Source organism: Carassius auratus, chromosome 3 (genome assembly GCF_003368295.1).
Source record: "Carassius auratus strain Wakin chromosome 3, ASM336829v1, whole genome shotgun sequence".
Classification (NCBI taxonomy): domain Eukaryota; kingdom Metazoa; phylum Chordata; class Actinopteri; order Cypriniformes; family Cyprinidae; genus Carassius; species Carassius auratus.
This window is the reverse complement of record NC_039245.1, coordinates 29,525,328-29,541,986: the sequence shown is the minus strand read 5'-3', so window position 1 is coordinate 29,541,986 and position 16,659 is coordinate 29,525,328. Positions and strand designations below refer to the sequence as shown.

At 40.6% G+C, this 16,659-nt stretch overlaps 1 protein-coding gene across 1 annotated transcript in view; it reads left to right on the top strand.

Moving 5' to 3' along the window:
• LOC113054565 (Fc receptor-like protein 5) overlaps positions 1–12,719 on the top strand; it is a 29,093-nt gene extending 16,374 nt beyond the window's left edge. The window contains exons 11-20 of the mRNA XM_026220201.1: positions 639–920; positions 1,127–1,369; positions 6,172–6,306; positions 9,565–9,735; positions 9,825–10,106; positions 10,296–10,538; positions 10,617–10,742; positions 11,169–11,273; positions 11,933–12,019; positions 12,467–12,719. Coding sequence (XP_026075986.1) covers positions 639–920; positions 1,127–1,369; positions 6,172–6,306; positions 9,565–9,735; positions 9,825–10,106; positions 10,296–10,538; positions 10,617–10,742; positions 11,169–11,273; positions 11,933–12,019; positions 12,467–12,543 — 1,751 coding nt within the window. The 3' untranslated portion in view covers positions 12,544–12,719. The remainder of the gene's footprint in view (positions 1–638; positions 921–1,126; positions 1,370–6,171; positions 6,307–9,564; positions 9,736–9,824; positions 10,107–10,295; positions 10,539–10,616; positions 10,743–11,168; positions 11,274–11,932; positions 12,020–12,466) is intronic.
• The last annotated feature ends 3,940 nt before the right edge of the window (positions 12,720–16,659 follow it).

Here is a 16,659-nt window from a genome sequence, read left to right as displayed (position 1 = left end):
TCCCGAACCCAAACTTGTTTACGTGGACCAGTGTTACTGTCAAGCTGAATTCGATGATCAAACAAAAGCAGCATTGCTCTGATATTGCTACAGTGTTCCCAAATCCCTGGGAGGTCAGACTGTAGTATGAATGGCTTACCAATTCAACTAAAGAAGGCTTGAAGGTCAATGGACAAAGTTTACAAATTTCTATATATCCGAAAATTTATTGTATTGTTTATAAGAAAATAAATAAAAAAATAAAAAATAAAAAAACATTACTGAAATTAAAAGAATTGAAACCATCTGAATCCATCATTTTACAGTGAAAGTCATTCATAAGGAGCATACAGAAATTAATTCCCTTAGTGAACATCTTCACATTCTCACTTTAAACAGAAAGCAGCAATCATTATCAGATGCTCTCAGACAGCAGCAGAGGAGCTGGAGGAAACTACACTGTCAGTTCTGCTGCTCTAAAACACACAGGAGTTTATGTGTGCAGAGCCGAGAGAGGAAAACCAGCATATAAAACAACCTACAGCAACACACAGCCAGTATGGGTCACTGGTGAGTTCAGACACTTAAATTATTGGTTCATATTTATTAAAAAAAAATATCAAAAATTTCTAAATGCTTAACTCTAATTGTCTTCTCAGGTGTTTCTCCTCGAGTCTCTCTGATCATCAGTCCCGGCAGAACTCAACACTTCACATCTCTCTGTCTCTCTCTGAGCTGTGAGGACCAGAGTAACTCTGATAGATGGAGAGTGAGAAGATACACAGAGAGTGGACAGCTGGAAGATTGTTCATCATTACACCAGGCTGCACAAACAGGATCTACCTGTACAATCAGTTCCACCAGCACATCAGACATTGGAGTGTACTGGTGTCAGTCTCAATCTGGAGAGAAATATCATCCTGTTAATATCACTGTACACTGTGAGTCTGTGTGAATTTATTAATTTCACTGGTAATTTCCAATCAAATCATAAAGCAGGTTGATTAAACACATGTAGGATGCATCAGTGGGGCAGGCAGCACAAAGAATAGTTTTGTCATAAAATAAATAAACTATTTTTTGTTACTATATTTTTCATATAATTTTAATATTTTGCCAACATTGCATGTTTCCTCTGTTTCTGTAGCTGGTGTGATTCTGGAGAGTCCTGTTCATCCTGTGATTGAAGGAGATACTCTGACTCTACGCTGTTTATATCAACATTCAACTCCATCAAACCCCAGAGCTGATTTCTATAAAGATGGATCACTCATCCAGAATCAAACTACAGAGATGATCATCTCTACTGTCTCAAAGTCACATGAGGGTTTCTACTACTGCAAACACTCAGAGAGAGGAGAGTCACCCAAGAGCTGGATGTCAGTCAGAGGTGAAATATCGTATTATGTAAATGATCAAGTGAACTAATCTTCCTTAAATTTTTACTCTCTGCTCTTAGAGATTAAATCCATAATAAATTGTATACGTAAAAAATTAACTCTGTGTACTGAATATATATATATACAGTATTAAGAATGTATTTTTAGTAGCGATGCACCGAATCCAGATTTTTTGGGGTTCGGCCGAATACCGAATCCATTGTTTAAGATTCAGAAGAATCAGAAACTGAATCCTTATCGCATCCTTTTTCCATTAACACAGTAAAACACATTAATGAAGTAAACAACGTCCAACGTCCTCGGTGAGGCTCAGGTCAGCTACTTGGTCCCGGGTCCCCACCCATTTCTTCAGGAGGTTGATGTGGTAGAGTTGCTCTGCCTCCCGTCGTCCTCGGTCATTCCGTTCCCTCATTTGTCGGACGTGCTCAATGATGGTACGATGAGGGGCCGGCTGCTGCTCCCACGCTTCCCGGGCCACGTCCAAGAGGCCCCGAGGTTGACGGCCAAACAGGAGCTTGAAGGGGCTGAAGCCAGTTGAGGCCTGAGGAACTTTGCGGATCCCAAAGAGCACGTAGGGGATCATGAGGTCCCAATCCCGCTTGTCCTCCGCCGCTACACGTCTGAGCATTTGCTTGAGGGTCTGGTTAAATCTCTCTATGAGCCCATCGGTTTGGGGGAGACGGTGGTCCTCAACTGCTTCACCTGCAGCAGCCGGCAGAGGTCCGCCATTAGCCGGGACATGAAGGGGGTTCCCTGGTCAGTCAGGATCTCCGAGGGGGAGTTTGCGATGGTCTTCCGCAGGGGGACTGCTTCTGGGTACCGGGTGGCATTGTCGACGATGACCAGGATGTGCTCATGCCCTCGGGCAGACTTAGGCAACGGCCCCACTATGTCCATTCCAATCTGCTCGAAGGGCACCTCGATGATAGGCAGCGGGATGAGCGGGCTGGAGGGAGGAGTCCTGGGCGATGTGGCCTGACAGGTCGGGCAGGCTTGGCAGAACCGCTTTACTTCGCCCTCCAGGCCCGGCCAGTGGAAGCGGTCGCTGATGCGTTGAGCAGTGTTGGCTGTGGCGAGGTGTCCTGCCATGGGGTGGGAATGTGCCAGTTCTAGGATGGTCTCGGTCTTGGCTCGAGGCACGACTAGTAACTTTTTCTCCTCCCCCCTCCGCTGGGTGACACAATACAGCAGGCCATTCTCTACAACAAAATGTGGGAGAGGGTGGGGCCGGGGGAGGACGTCCTCTCCATCTATGACTCGCACCTGACTCCAACTGTGCTTGAGTCGGTTGTCCTCCCTCTGTTCCTTGGCAAAAGAGCCCCCTCCAGCGGTCTGTTGGTACACATCATAGAACAGATTAGTAGATTGGGAGGGGGCCTCACCTTCTCTCCCACTGTCGGAGGCGAGCAGGGCCGGTCCGCGGCGGGGTCCAGGCGGCCACCTCGGTCTTCGATGGTTCCCCTTGGGGCTTGCAGGCTGAGTAGTGGTGGAAGGCAGCTTCTCGAAGACAGGCCAATCCCTTCCAAGCAGTACGGCCACCGACAGGTCCTTCACCAGGCCTACCTCCACCGGCCAGGTGCCTTGGGGGGACGAAATGACCATCTCATGGGCCAGTACTTGGCGAGTGTCTCTGTGCACTGCACACAGGTAATCGGTAGGAAGTTTCTCCGGCCGCCTCGAGGGGCGCACAGCCGCGACTGGATGAGAGTGACCGCACTGCCTGAGTCCAACAGGGCCCGGAACCGTCTTCCATCCACCTTCACCTCTGCTTCGGGGGCTCCCACCGGTACTCGCTGGTGGATGATGAAGCCTGCCAGCAAGGCTCGCGGAGGCGATGGTGGATCTGCGCTTGGCATGGGCTCATCTCTAGGTGGGAACCATCGGCCTGTTGACTGGTCACGTGGTGCCTTCGAGCGGGCGTCGCTCCTGGACAACCCTCTGGGGGAATGACGGCAGCCGGTCCCCTGCCCCGCTGTGATGGACAGCATCCGCCAGCTCAATCACCTCCACTAGTTCCCGGACATTACTTGGGTTCCTCATGCCGACGGCCTTACCGGGGGCGCGATGTAGTGCGTGCAGGAGGCGATCGACCACCACTCGTTCCACTACCTGTGTTGGGGTGGGGTCTCCATCCAACAACCAGTGCTGGACGATGCGGCTGAGTTCCGCCGCCAGGGCACGGGCTGGCACCCGGGGCTTGTATTCCCATTCGTGGAACTGCTGGGTGGCGCATACAGGGGAGAGGCCAAGTCTCGCCAGGATCTCTCGCTTAACTTCAGCATAACTGTCGGCAGTCGTCAAGGGGAGCAAGAAGTAAGCCCTCTGTGCTTCACTGGTGAGGAGGGGTGCCAGCGCACGTGCCCACTCGTCCTCGGGCCATCCCTCCTGGTGGGCGGTGTTTTCGAATACTTGAAGGAAGGTCTCCACATCGTCATCGGCTGTCATCTTGGGTAACAGGCGGTTGGCTTGTGCCCGAGGCTCAGGTAGCGGAACGCCCTGGGCTGTGGCGGCCCGGACGGTGGCGAGTTCATCCTCCGTCCTGCCCAGGCAAGTGGCGAGGTGTTCCGCTATTTGCTGCTGGCGGATGCTCACTTCAGCGAGGTGTTGTAAGACGACCTCCATCGCGGGGACGCGCGCACGCCGCCTTCCTTGGTGCTGGTGACACAAACAGGGAAAGAGGGGAAAAAAATTAGGAGTTGGGGCGGTGATCTTGTCGGTAATTCTTCACTGTTCTGCCTGCATTCTCCACCACTGTCAAGGGGTGAAGAATCACTCGACAAGGGGTGTGTGAAATCAAAAGCCTCGGAGGGTGGATTTATTGAATATTGTGGGGTGCCTGGTGAAATGTGCTGCTCCGCTTTCTGGTGGCCGGTGCTTCCCGTGTGCTCTCCGTGCTCTTCGGTGCCAGTAAAGGTGAAAGTGGGTGTCCTGACGTGCTCCAAATTGGGTGGGCTGTCGGTCACTCGCTGCTTTCTGTGAAGAAATGAGACAGGGATTAGACTAGCATTGCATTCGGTTCGAGACCGTCATTTCCGTCATTTGAGTGCAGTGTGTGCTCCTTAAGAGTGTGCAGGCTGATGGGGAGTAGCTGTGACCGATCAGCCGGTGACGAGGACGTGCAGGTGTTTTCTGTTGGTTGCCAGGGTAATGCTGATTCCTCTGGGAGTGCTCGTCACACCTTTCACATGAAATTAGAGTTTCCTTTAAAAAAAAAACCAAGATGCTCTGCATTAAGAAGTGACAGCCGGTTGCGAGTGTGGGAACGAATGTCCCCAGCAGTACTGAAAAGTCTTTCACTGGGCACAGATGTTGGTGGCACACAGAGGTTGATCTTTGCTGTTTTTGCTAGCAGTGGAAATCACTGCTGGTTTGTCTTCCCCCACTGAAGAGGATTCTCTCTAAGAGGAATCAAAGGCTCACCGAGAAAAACGCTTATCTCCACGTCAGTGCTCACTGTGACTGGCTCTATATTGCTACAGAATGGTCCTCATGTAAACACCATCACGTAATCAATGGCCGCGTGCCATAGACCAGCGTAGCGCAAGCCTAGGGTTCGGTTTGGTGGAAAAAAAATCTAAGGTTCGGCCGAAACCAAACCACGTAAAAACAAAACCCATTATTCGGCCGAATCCAAATCCTGGATTCGGTGCATCCCGTGCATCCATTTCTTGCCTTTAGATGGTTAACTTTAAATTCCCTTAAAAAAGTTATCTGCTTTGTCAAAATCTATAAAATATCATAATGTTTATGTTTATACATTTATTTATATATGCAGCGCTACACAAAACAAAATAGAGCATGAAACACTTTAGCATGAAAATGGTGTTTGACAACATTCTCTGTGAATCTAAAATGCCCTAATGATTTATCTTTGAGGATGAAATCTACCTACAGTACATGCTACCAATGATTTTATATTTACAGATTTTACCGCACCAACTCTGACTGTGCTGCCACAGAGTTCATTGTTCACTGGAGACTCAGTTACTCTGAGATGTGAGGTGGATCAGTCATGGGATGGATGGGAGTTTCTATGGAGTAAAAACTCAAACACTGAATCTACTGAAGTTTCAAATAAAAAAATATATTCAGTGAAAGTCTCTGATGGAGGAGAGTACAGGTGCAGAGCACGAAGAGGAAGAAATTATACAAATTACAGTGAACCAGTAACAGTTACAATATATGGCAAGTATTTTTGATTAATGATCTGCTCTGAGAACACAATGAAAATGATTCAAAAGACACTGAATCAATGACCATAACAGCTACAGAGAACAACACTTCAGTCTAACCTGATTTAGCATGTGTGATTTTCAATATAGTAACTGTTCATAGACTAAAACTAGCATGTATTATTTTATTTATATATTAATTATATTATCAGGTAATTTTTCTTTGTGAATTGTTATCATTTAACAGAAAGACCAAAACCAAAAGTGAGCATTAAACCTGCTCAACATGTATTCAGAGGAGAGATAGTCACTCTCAGATGTGACATTGATGGTGAAGGAGTCACTAGCTGGCAGTACAGCTGGTATAAAGATGATTCAAACAGTGTTTTCAGTGAACTACAGGAACACACATTCAGTCCTGTTACTGAGTCTGATGCAGGTAAATACTCCTGTAATGGAACAGAGAGAGGAGGATCACGAACATCAAACTTCAGTGATGAAGTTACACTGACAGTATCAGGTGAGTTTGATCATCTCTTCCTATAAACATACACACACACACACACACACACAAGTTATTAATGTTCACTTGTAATCAATTAATGATTTCTCTATTTCAGACAGACTCCATGCAGTTTTAAGTGTTTCTCCACAGAAGTGGTTGACTGAAGGAGATCCAGTGACTCTGATCTGTGAGGTTTATGGCTCCTCTACAGGCTGGACATTCAGCTGGTTCACTCTAACTGCTTCATCAGGTAAGATATAATGTGCTTCATGCGGTAAATTTGAATTAAAGAAATAGTTTACTTTTTTTTTTTTTACATTTAATCACCCTCATGTTGTTCCATATATGCCACATATAGGCAAAATTGAGGTTCATATATGTGTATATACAGGAAATTTTGGTCTCCTTTATTGCTTCTCCATATCCACATGTTAGCCCTATACATACAAGATATGTCATCTATATAGCTAATGGAGCTGAGAAGAGCAACAAGATAAAAAAAAATCTGTTCAGTTTTTTTTTGTCTTATTTTTGTTCTTGTACTATATTTTTTGTTTTGTACTATTTGATTGATCTTGAGTAAATACATAATGTACATTTCTACATTTTGGACTTTTATTTATGTTGCCTAGCAGCTATGTGTCAGGCTATCTGGTCTCTGTTTCCCTGGGTGTCCACTAGTGGTCTCACTTCCCCTTAGGCACCTCACCGTAGGCACTACAATTCCCACAAGCCTTGTCCCTTCATCACAGTAATTGAACTCCTGTTAATTGCACCAGGTGCCTTAACTTATTAGTCACTTGACTCCCTATATTAACCAGTCTTTTCCTGTTGCCTGCATGGAGTCCTTTCCTTCCGTTTCCTGCCATGCCCAGTCTTCTCGTCTTCCGAGTTCCTCGCATTCCGAGTTCCTGTTCCTCTTTCCGTTCCTGTTCCCTTCCTGTCCCTTCCTTGTTTGTTTATTTGGATTGTTTCTGGTTTTGACCCTGGCTAATAGTATAATTTTACTATTATAGGTGAACATATAGGTGCATATATACGTGCATATGTGTACCTACGTAAATAGGTATATGTATGCACATATACAGGTCCTTCTCAAAAAATTAGCATATTGTGATAAAGTCATTGATAAAATTTAAACTTTCATATATTTTAGATTCATTGCACACCAACTGAAATATTTCAGGTCTTTTATTGTTTTAATACTGATGATTTTGGCATACAGCTCATGAAAACCCAAAATTCCTATCTCAAAAATTTGCATATCATGAAAAGGTTCTCTAAACAAGCTATTAACCTAATCATCTAAATCAACTAATTGACTCTAAACACCTGCAAAAGATTCCTGAGGCTTTTAAAAACTCCCATCCGGGTTCATTACTCAAAACCACAATCATGGGTAAGACTGCCGACCTGACTGCTGTCCAGAAGGCCATCATTGACACTCTCAAGTAAGAGGGTAAGACACAGAAAGAAATTTCTGAACGAATAGGCTGTTCCCAGAGTGCTGTATCAAGGCACCTCAGTGGGAAGTCTGTGGGAAGGAAAAAGTGTGGCAAAAAACGCTGCACAACGAGAAGAGGTGACCGGACCCTGAGGAAGATTGTGGAGAAGGACCGATTCCAGACCTTGGGGGATCTGCGGAAGCAGTGGACTGAGTCTGGAGTAGAAACATATAGAGCCACCGTGCACAGGCATGTGCAGGAAATGGTCTACAGAGAAGCAGCACTGGACTGTTGCTCAGTGGTCCAAAGTACTTTTTTTGGATGAAAGCTAATTTTGCATGTCATTCGGAAATCAAGGTGCCAGAGTCTGGAGGAAGACTGGGGAGAAGGAAATGCCAAAATGTCTGAAGTCCAGTGTCAAGTACCCACAGTCAGTGATGGTCTGGGGTGACATGTCAGCTGCTGGTGTTGGTCCACTGTGTTTTATCAAGGGCAGGGTCAATGCAGCTAGCTATCAGAAGATTTTGGAGCACTTCATGCTTCCATCTGCTGAAAAGCTTTATGGAGATGAAGATTTAGTTTTTCAGCACTACCTGGCACCTGCTCACAGTGCCAAAACCACTTGTAAATGGTTTACTGACCATGGTATTACTGTGCTCAATTGGACTGCCAACTCTCCTGACCTGAACCCCATAGAGAATCCGTGGGATATTGTGAAGAGAAAGTTGAGAGACGCAAGACCCAACACTCTGGATGAGCTTAAGGCAGCTATCGAAGCATCCTGGGCCTCCATAACACGTCAGCAGTGCCACAGGCTGATTGATTCCATGCCACGCCGCATTGAAGCAGTCTTTTCTGCAAAAGGATTCCCCACCAAGTATTGAGTGCATAACTGAACATAATTATTTGAAGGTTGACTTTTTTTGTATTAAAAACACTTTTCTTTTATTGGTCAGATGAAATATGCTAATTTTTTGAGATAGGAATCTTGGGTTTTCATGAGCTGTATGCCAAAATCATCAGTATTAAAACAACAAAGAGCTGAAATATTTCAGTTGGTGTGCAATGAATCTAAAATATATTCAAGTTAAATTTTTATCATTACATTATGGAAAATAATGAACTTTATCACAATATGCTAATTTTTTGAGAAGGACCTGTATGTGTACATATATATATATATATATGTGTGCATATATGTACATATATGTACATATTATATAGTAAACCGGCCAATTTTATATATGTCACATATATTAAAAACCTATATCAAAACCTATATTTTTTTCCATGTGGGTTTGGGCAGAACTTGAGGGTGACTAAATAATGACAGAACTATCCCTTTAACAGATTTTATTCAAGTCAAAATGATTATTTAATATGACTTAGTCAAGCTTATCTAGCTACATCCCAAACCCAAACTTGTTTACGTGGACCAGTGTTACTGTAAAGTTGAATGCGATGCTCAAACTAAAGCAGCATTGCTCTGATATCGCTACAGTGTTCACAAATCCCTGGAAAGTCAGACTGTAGTATGAATGGCTTACCAATCCCACTAAAGAAGGCTTGAAGGCCAATGGACATCAAAACCATAAGAAGCCTATGCATAAAATGAAACTGTTCTTGTAAATATGAAGATGTATTTCTTTAGCTCTGATTTAATTTTGGCAGCCCCTGAAATGGGTCAGACTGACTTTGAAATAAATACACTATAATGCTCCTTCAAAGATGATCATTTACTGATTGGAAGGATCAAGAATATGAGTTCATACGTGTATGAGTGAATAAGTCTACCATCTCTACCTTAATGCTGTTGATCTGAATGTACAAAGCAAACTATTTGCTAAAATTGCTGAGCTGCAGACAAAGCAGACATATCACCAAATTTAAAAAAATATCTTTATATCTGAATATTTATCATATGGGTTTCTCAAAAAAAACATAACTGTGATTAAAAGTATTGAAACAATCTGAATACATCAGGTTACAGTGAACGTCATTCATAAGGATCATACAGAAATTAATTCCCTTAGTGAACATCTTCACATTCTCACTTTAAACAGAAAGCAGCAATCATTATCAGATGCTCTCAGACAGCAGCAGAGGAGCTGGAGGAATCTACACTTTCAGTTCTGCGGCTCTAAAACACACAGGAGTTTATGTGTGCAGAGCAGAGAGAGGAGAACCAGCATATAAAACAATCTACAGCAACAAACATCCAGTATGGGTCACTGGTGAGTTCAGACACTTAAATTATTGGTTCATATTTATCTTTAAAAAATCTCAAACATCTCTAAATACTTAACTCTAATTGTCTTCTCAGGTATTTCTCTTCGAGTCTCTCTGATCATCAGTCCCAGCAGAACTCAACACTTCACATCTGTCTCTCTCTCTCTGAGCTGTGAGGACCAGAGTAACTCTGATAGATGGAGAGTGAGAAGATACACAGAGAGTAAACAGCTGGAAGATTGTTCATCATCAGTGTGGGGATCACAAACAGGATCTACATGTACAATCAACTCCACCATCCCATCAGACACTGGAGTGTACTGGTGTCAGTCTGAATCTGGAGAGAAATATCATCCTGTTAATATCACTGTACACTGTGAGTCTGTGTGAATTTATTAATTTCACTGGTAGTTTACAATCAAAGCATAAAGCAATTTGATTATACACATGCAGGACACACCAGTGGAGCAGAATATTTTTTTTTAAATATAAATAAAAAAATGATTACTATATTTCTCATTTAATTTTACTATTTGCCAGCATTGCATGTTTCCTATTTCTGTAGCTGGTGTGATTCTGGAGAATCCTGTTCATCCTTTGACTGAAGGAGATACTCTGACTCTACGCTGTTTATATCAACATTCAACTCCACCAAACCTCAGAGCTGATTTCCATAAAGATGGATCACTCATCCAGAATCAAACTACAGAGATGATCATCTCTACTGTCTCAAAGTCACATGAGGGTTTCTACTACTGCAAACACTCAGAGAGAGGAGAGTCCCCCAAGAGCTGGATCTCAGTCAGAGGTGAGATTGAGAACTATAAACACTTTCAAAATATCCCTGTGTTAATTACAGCACTAAAATAAAATATATGTATCTCAGCTTCCCCCAGAACATCAAGATCTGATGGTCTCTGTTTCATGATAGTTGCAGCGACTGCAGGACTGACCGTCATATTTTTGATTATTGCCTTCTTAGTCCTGCCGTGGTGCTACAGAAACAACAAAGGTTCATCTCTTGTGATATTAAAATTCAAAACTCTGTTCCCAAACCTTTTGGCATGTCTGTCCTGCTGAAAAGAAGCATCTTAAACCGGCCTATGCTGGTTTTTCTTTTCTCCCAACCTGAGTTTGGAGTATATTTTTGGTGGTCAGGATGGGAGACCATTCTAAGGAAGCTTTGGAGTATAATTCATTAATTACTGAAAAGTATTGATAAAAATAATGCAAAATAATCACAGATTATCTGTACTGTAACTGAAAACAACTGTGAGTCAAGCAATCCATCATGTTCACTATTTGTATGAGGCATATACTGTAGGTTCTTAAGTTAATCGTCCATGTGTGTATAAAGGAGATCAGCAGTCTGCATTTTATTTTTGACCCCCTTTCCATAAAAAACATTTAGCTACATAACCATTTTATGTTCCACTAGGTGTAAGATTTCCCTCTAGTGTCAGTCAACAGCAGAATAGAAGTAAGACATCAGAGCAGAACCAGAGTGACCCGGGAAACAACACACCGCTGTCTGGTCAGTCTGGTCAGTCAAGAAATATGAAATGAAGTATATATGTATGATAAATGTATATGTATGTGTGTATAATATATTGTATAATATAATAACAGTACAGAGCAAAAGTTTGGAAACATTACTATTTTTTATGTTATTGAAAGAAGTTTCTTCCGCTCATAAAACCTGCATTTATTTGATCAAAATACAGAAAAAAATGTATATTGTGATATATTATTACAATTTAAAATAATTGTTTTTAAATTTATTATACTTTATGTTATCATTTATTTCTGTGATGCAAAGCTGAATTTTTATCCTTTAGAATTTTGATCCTTTAGAAATCATTCTAATATGACGATTCATTTTCAAAGTTGGAAACAGTTCTGCTGCTTAATATTCTTTCAGAACACTGGGTGGCGTCTGTTTCAATTGAAACAGCCCATTATAAAAATCCACAGGAAAATCTTGAGGGAACCCCTTGTTGAATATTTTTTTTTCAGGTTTTGACTTCATGGCTGCAGCACTCTTTTAAAACACACTGCTGGGTTAATTGGGTTATTGTTCTTATTTGCATATTTGCTGTGTCAGTGTAATTGACCGGATGAGCGCAGCAAACAACATATCTACATAGCTCTGCTGCTGTCTAAAAACCCATATCTTATTCTTTTCTCTCTTTTTCATCATAGACAGCGTAAGTGGACCTACTGAACTCACCTATGCTGAAATTGAACTCAAATCTACAAAGAAACCGAGGCAAAAGAAAAAAAACAAAGGTATGCAGAAACAAAAGTTTGTCCGTTTAAGATCAGAATAGTAGCTCCTTTGATTTTGATTTATACCATAAATCTAAACAGCAATAAAAACAACAACAACAACAACAACAGTAATCACTAGTTTGAAGCTGTGAACTGTGAAATTACAATATGATATGTTTAGAAATTTCATAATTTATAGTTAACACTTTAGGATGGGGATCAGTTCTCACTAATAACTAGTTGCTTATTAACATGCCTGTAATTAAAATATTGTCTGTTTATAATTACTTAAAACACATATTTTACATTACCATATTATACATCCCTAATTATATGCAATACCTAAATTTAACAACTACTGTTAATAAGCAGCAACTTAGGAGTATGAGGAAAATGTACTCAATGGTTTGTTAAAAGAAAGAATTTAACCTTAAAATAAAATATGATCCATTTCTATATTTTCAGGTTCTGGATCTAATGATGTGACATATGCTCAAATAAATACATATCAAGAGAAGAAACTTCAAATCTCATGTCACTGATGGGTTTTGGTTGAGAAGGGTTGGAGAATGACCAGGATCATCAATGCTTTATCATCTTTGTGATACTAAGCACTTGGTGGTGTCACGATCATTAGCTGGAGTGCCCATGAACTTCAGTAGAGGGCACTCCACTCAGGACCATTCCACCCATCAACCACCAGATGTCACCATATCATCACTTGGACACTAGCACCTCTCTTACTGTTGCACCACACCCGAACTACTTCTCCCATGAGCCACTGCATCACAATCACCTTGCCACACCTGCAACTCATTTACACACACATATAAGCACCACAATCACTCTCACTCATTGCAAAATCTTGTTTAGCCTGTCTGACATTTCAAGCGGTTTTCCCAGTGTCTGTTCTTCCCGTGTATTCACTTGGATTGTTTAAACCGACTCTGATTCTCTGCTGCCTGTCCTGATCTCTGCTTGTTTCCGTTAATGATTCTGTATATCCCTAACATACCTGATGCCGTTCCTGATTTCTGCCAGTGTACTGTTAGCTCTTTCCTTTAGGGTTAAAGGATATTTCCGTAAATGTAATGGAAAATCTCTTTGCAGAAAATTGCATAAATTAAAGGCTTTAGTTAAAACATGTTTGTAGTTCACAAAAGCGATAAATGCAGAGAAGTTAACGTTTGCTGACTTTTATTTCTGCAGTGCACAGTGGCTTTTTCGTATGTTTATAGTTTTGATCCAGAGAGAAATCTTGAGAAATCTTAATGTTGGTGACATTTGGCTAATATAATGGATTTTAGAGTGTAAGCAATAAAGAAAAAATATAATAAGGTCTGAGATTTATGAAAAACCTTTTTTTTTTGAGCAACAGTAATATTTACTCTTGTGTTTAGTGTTAGTAACATTCTAATTTAGCATGAAACATGAATAAAACAAGATCTAAAGACTACTTGTATGAGCTGCTTTTATCGTCATTCTGAGGTTTATATTGCATCATGACACCAGTAATGCCTCAATGCTGTTTTTTTATTTATTTTTAAAGTACTCTTCCTCTTTCCTGAAAATTTGTTACAAGATTATCAGCAATACAAAACATGTTCTTTAAGACATGAAGGTACATGTCTTTAATCTGTCATGATGTTCCTAAAGATATGACTGTAGGTTTCAAGAAGTCTTTTGTTTAGTTATCATCTCTGTTGCCTTAAGAAGATATACACTAGTACGTTTAATAAGTGTGTCGTTATTCCTCTGCTTCTGTTCAGACTGTTAAAGTTCCCCAAACACAGGGTTTCTGCAGGTCTTAAGTCTTAATTCTTAAATTAAGCCCTTAAAAGGTCTTACATTGGAGAAGAAAGTGATTTCTATCGGCAGATCTGAGGAGGAAGCTGTTGCCGATGACTCCATGTCACTGATAGCTTGACGAGCTGATTCGCATCCTCACAAAAACCATGGATGGTCTTGGCTTGGACTGGTTCCTGAATAGCCTGCCCACAGCTGCTTAGACAAGTGATATCTGCAAACAGGATGCCGTCAATAATTATCCTGCCAAAAGCTGGCCAGTTCTTCTCGGAAGTTCACGACAAACTTATCAGAATGAGGATCCCCCTACTTGTTCATTCCTCCACTTCTGCCATTCAGACTACTGGTGACGGCATTGAAGAAAGTGGTTATGGTAGGAAAACGGCTTTAAGAAAAGTTTAGACAAGAAATAGGGCAACATTTTTCAGAACCATCAGCTTGTAGTACTAATTTCTTCCTGATGTCCATTTTCAAATAAACAACTCCTGATTCACTTGTTGTTTTGCATCACTCTCGTTTATGCATGTAATTTCAAGATCAAAATATGGTAGTGTGTGACCTCATGTTGTGGATCATTCACATGATGTTGCATTGTGTGAACACCACAACACTGACTTCAGGACATACATCAAGTCATTTAAAGTGAACAGCTCAGTGATCTGCCGACGTTTTAAGTCATGTAGTGTGAACTAGGCTTTAGTGGAACTGAAGGTGTCAGAATAAACCGAACACATCATTACATATATATATATATATATATATATATATATATATATATATATATATAAATCTTACCTGTGAAAGGTTATCCCATTTCTCTGGGAATTTAAATCCCAAAGGATTGGGCAGGATTGTGGCATCTTCGAATATTCATTGATTATTATGGCGAATGACGTCAAGTTGACCATTACGCTAGGCTTATCCGATATGTATAGACTGATTGTGTATAAGTACCATGAGAGTGATCAGAGAGCAGACGACTCTTTAAGCTTTTGAATAGCATTTCCCATACTTTAATGTCATAAGTTATTTGTTCTGCGCAGCCTGCGATCGGTCATGTTTGGCAAATGACGATAACCGAGGGTTAAGAGGAATTTAAAAAGTGTCTCATTAATTTTATTCTCTCCACATAATTTAGTTTTGAGGAGATTTGATAAATATACAAGATAAAGGATCTAAGAATTAAATCAAATACTGTATATTAAACATTTAAATATGTTTTTTTTTATTAATTTATGTATTTTCAGGTGCTTGATCTAGTGATGTGGCAAATACTCAGGTTATATAAATGCCTGGAAGATAAACTTTCAATCTAAGGGTGCTGATGAGTTTAGGTTGAGAAGGGCTGGGAAATGACCAGGATCATCAATGCTTTAATATCTTTGTAATACTGAGCATTTGATGGCAACAGATTTATCAGTACTTGATATTAGGGATGCTGATCTGAATCTGATTGTATATATATATATATATATATATATATATATATATATATATATATATATATATATATATATATATATATATATATATATATATATATATATATATATATAAAAAATACACACACTCCCAAAAAATAAAAAAAAATAATAACAAATAAAGTCCATACAAATAGAGACCAATGAAATGTACTGTTTCATTGGTGTTTTTCCTGTTTTTTGAATTGCACATTACATTGTGTTGTGTTTCAGGGTTAAATTAAAATGAACTGAATTGAAACTAAACATAACTACGATCTCCTGACAGTAAATTACAAATTAATTTTCTGTTTTCTAAACATTGTAGTTGGTCCAAGGAATGGCAGCATCTTTTCATCTGAAAACTGAAAGGGACAGTATATTTAGCTCATAGTCCACACAAGAATGAAAATGTACTGTATTCCAACCCTCAGTCCATCCAAGATATAGGTGACTTTTTTTTTTACTAACTATTGTCCTTGTCAATTCATTTACTGCACATCTGTGGTTGCAAGTTCTTGAGAGTAAAAAAATAAATAAAATAAATACAGATGAGACCAAATCAATAGCTTTGACTCCTGACAGTGTACTGAGGTCTTATTAAGCTGAAGTATTTGTGTGCAAGAAAATTAACATTATATAATTTACTATTACCTGGCAAATGGTTCTCAGCATGTTCAGGGCTGTCTGGAGTGTGAACTTCCTTGTATGTACTGTATGCATGGGCGCTGTTTGTTTAAAATGATGAGTGAGGACTTGTGTACATCAGCAGCTCTTGAATAAAGGAGAAAGGAGGAGCTCCAGCGTGGTGCAACAGGCATGCTGAAAGAAGACAGTCAAAAAGGATAATCAGTTTCTGCGTATACAGCTTGCCTGAAAGATGTCCTGGATCGAGGGGAGGGAGACCCCTATGATCCTCTCAGCTGTCCTCACTATGTGCTTCAGGGTTTGCTGCTGCAGTTTCCAAACCATACAGTGATGCAGCTGACCAGGACACTCTCATACAGTGCGCGGAGCTTCTCTCTGACAACATCTCCAGGACACTTCGCTCCATGTGACTAGTAAGTCAATTCTCAGATAACCATTATGATGAGTTTTGTTCCACCCGCTTAAATGATAAAAGTACTTGTGCTGTAAAACCTATTAAGACTGTGTCTGTTCCCAGAATAGTGAGGTCAAAATATAAATATAAATATAATGTAGGATCTAGAAAAAATCTTATCGTAATTAAACCAGAAAAATGTAAAGTAAATGAACAAAAACAATTTTTAAAGTTTGGGCTCATAAATATTAGATCACTCACACCAAAAGCAGTTATTGTAAATGAAATGATCACAGATAATAGTTTTGATTTACTCTGCTTGACTGAAACCTGGCTAAAACCAAATGATT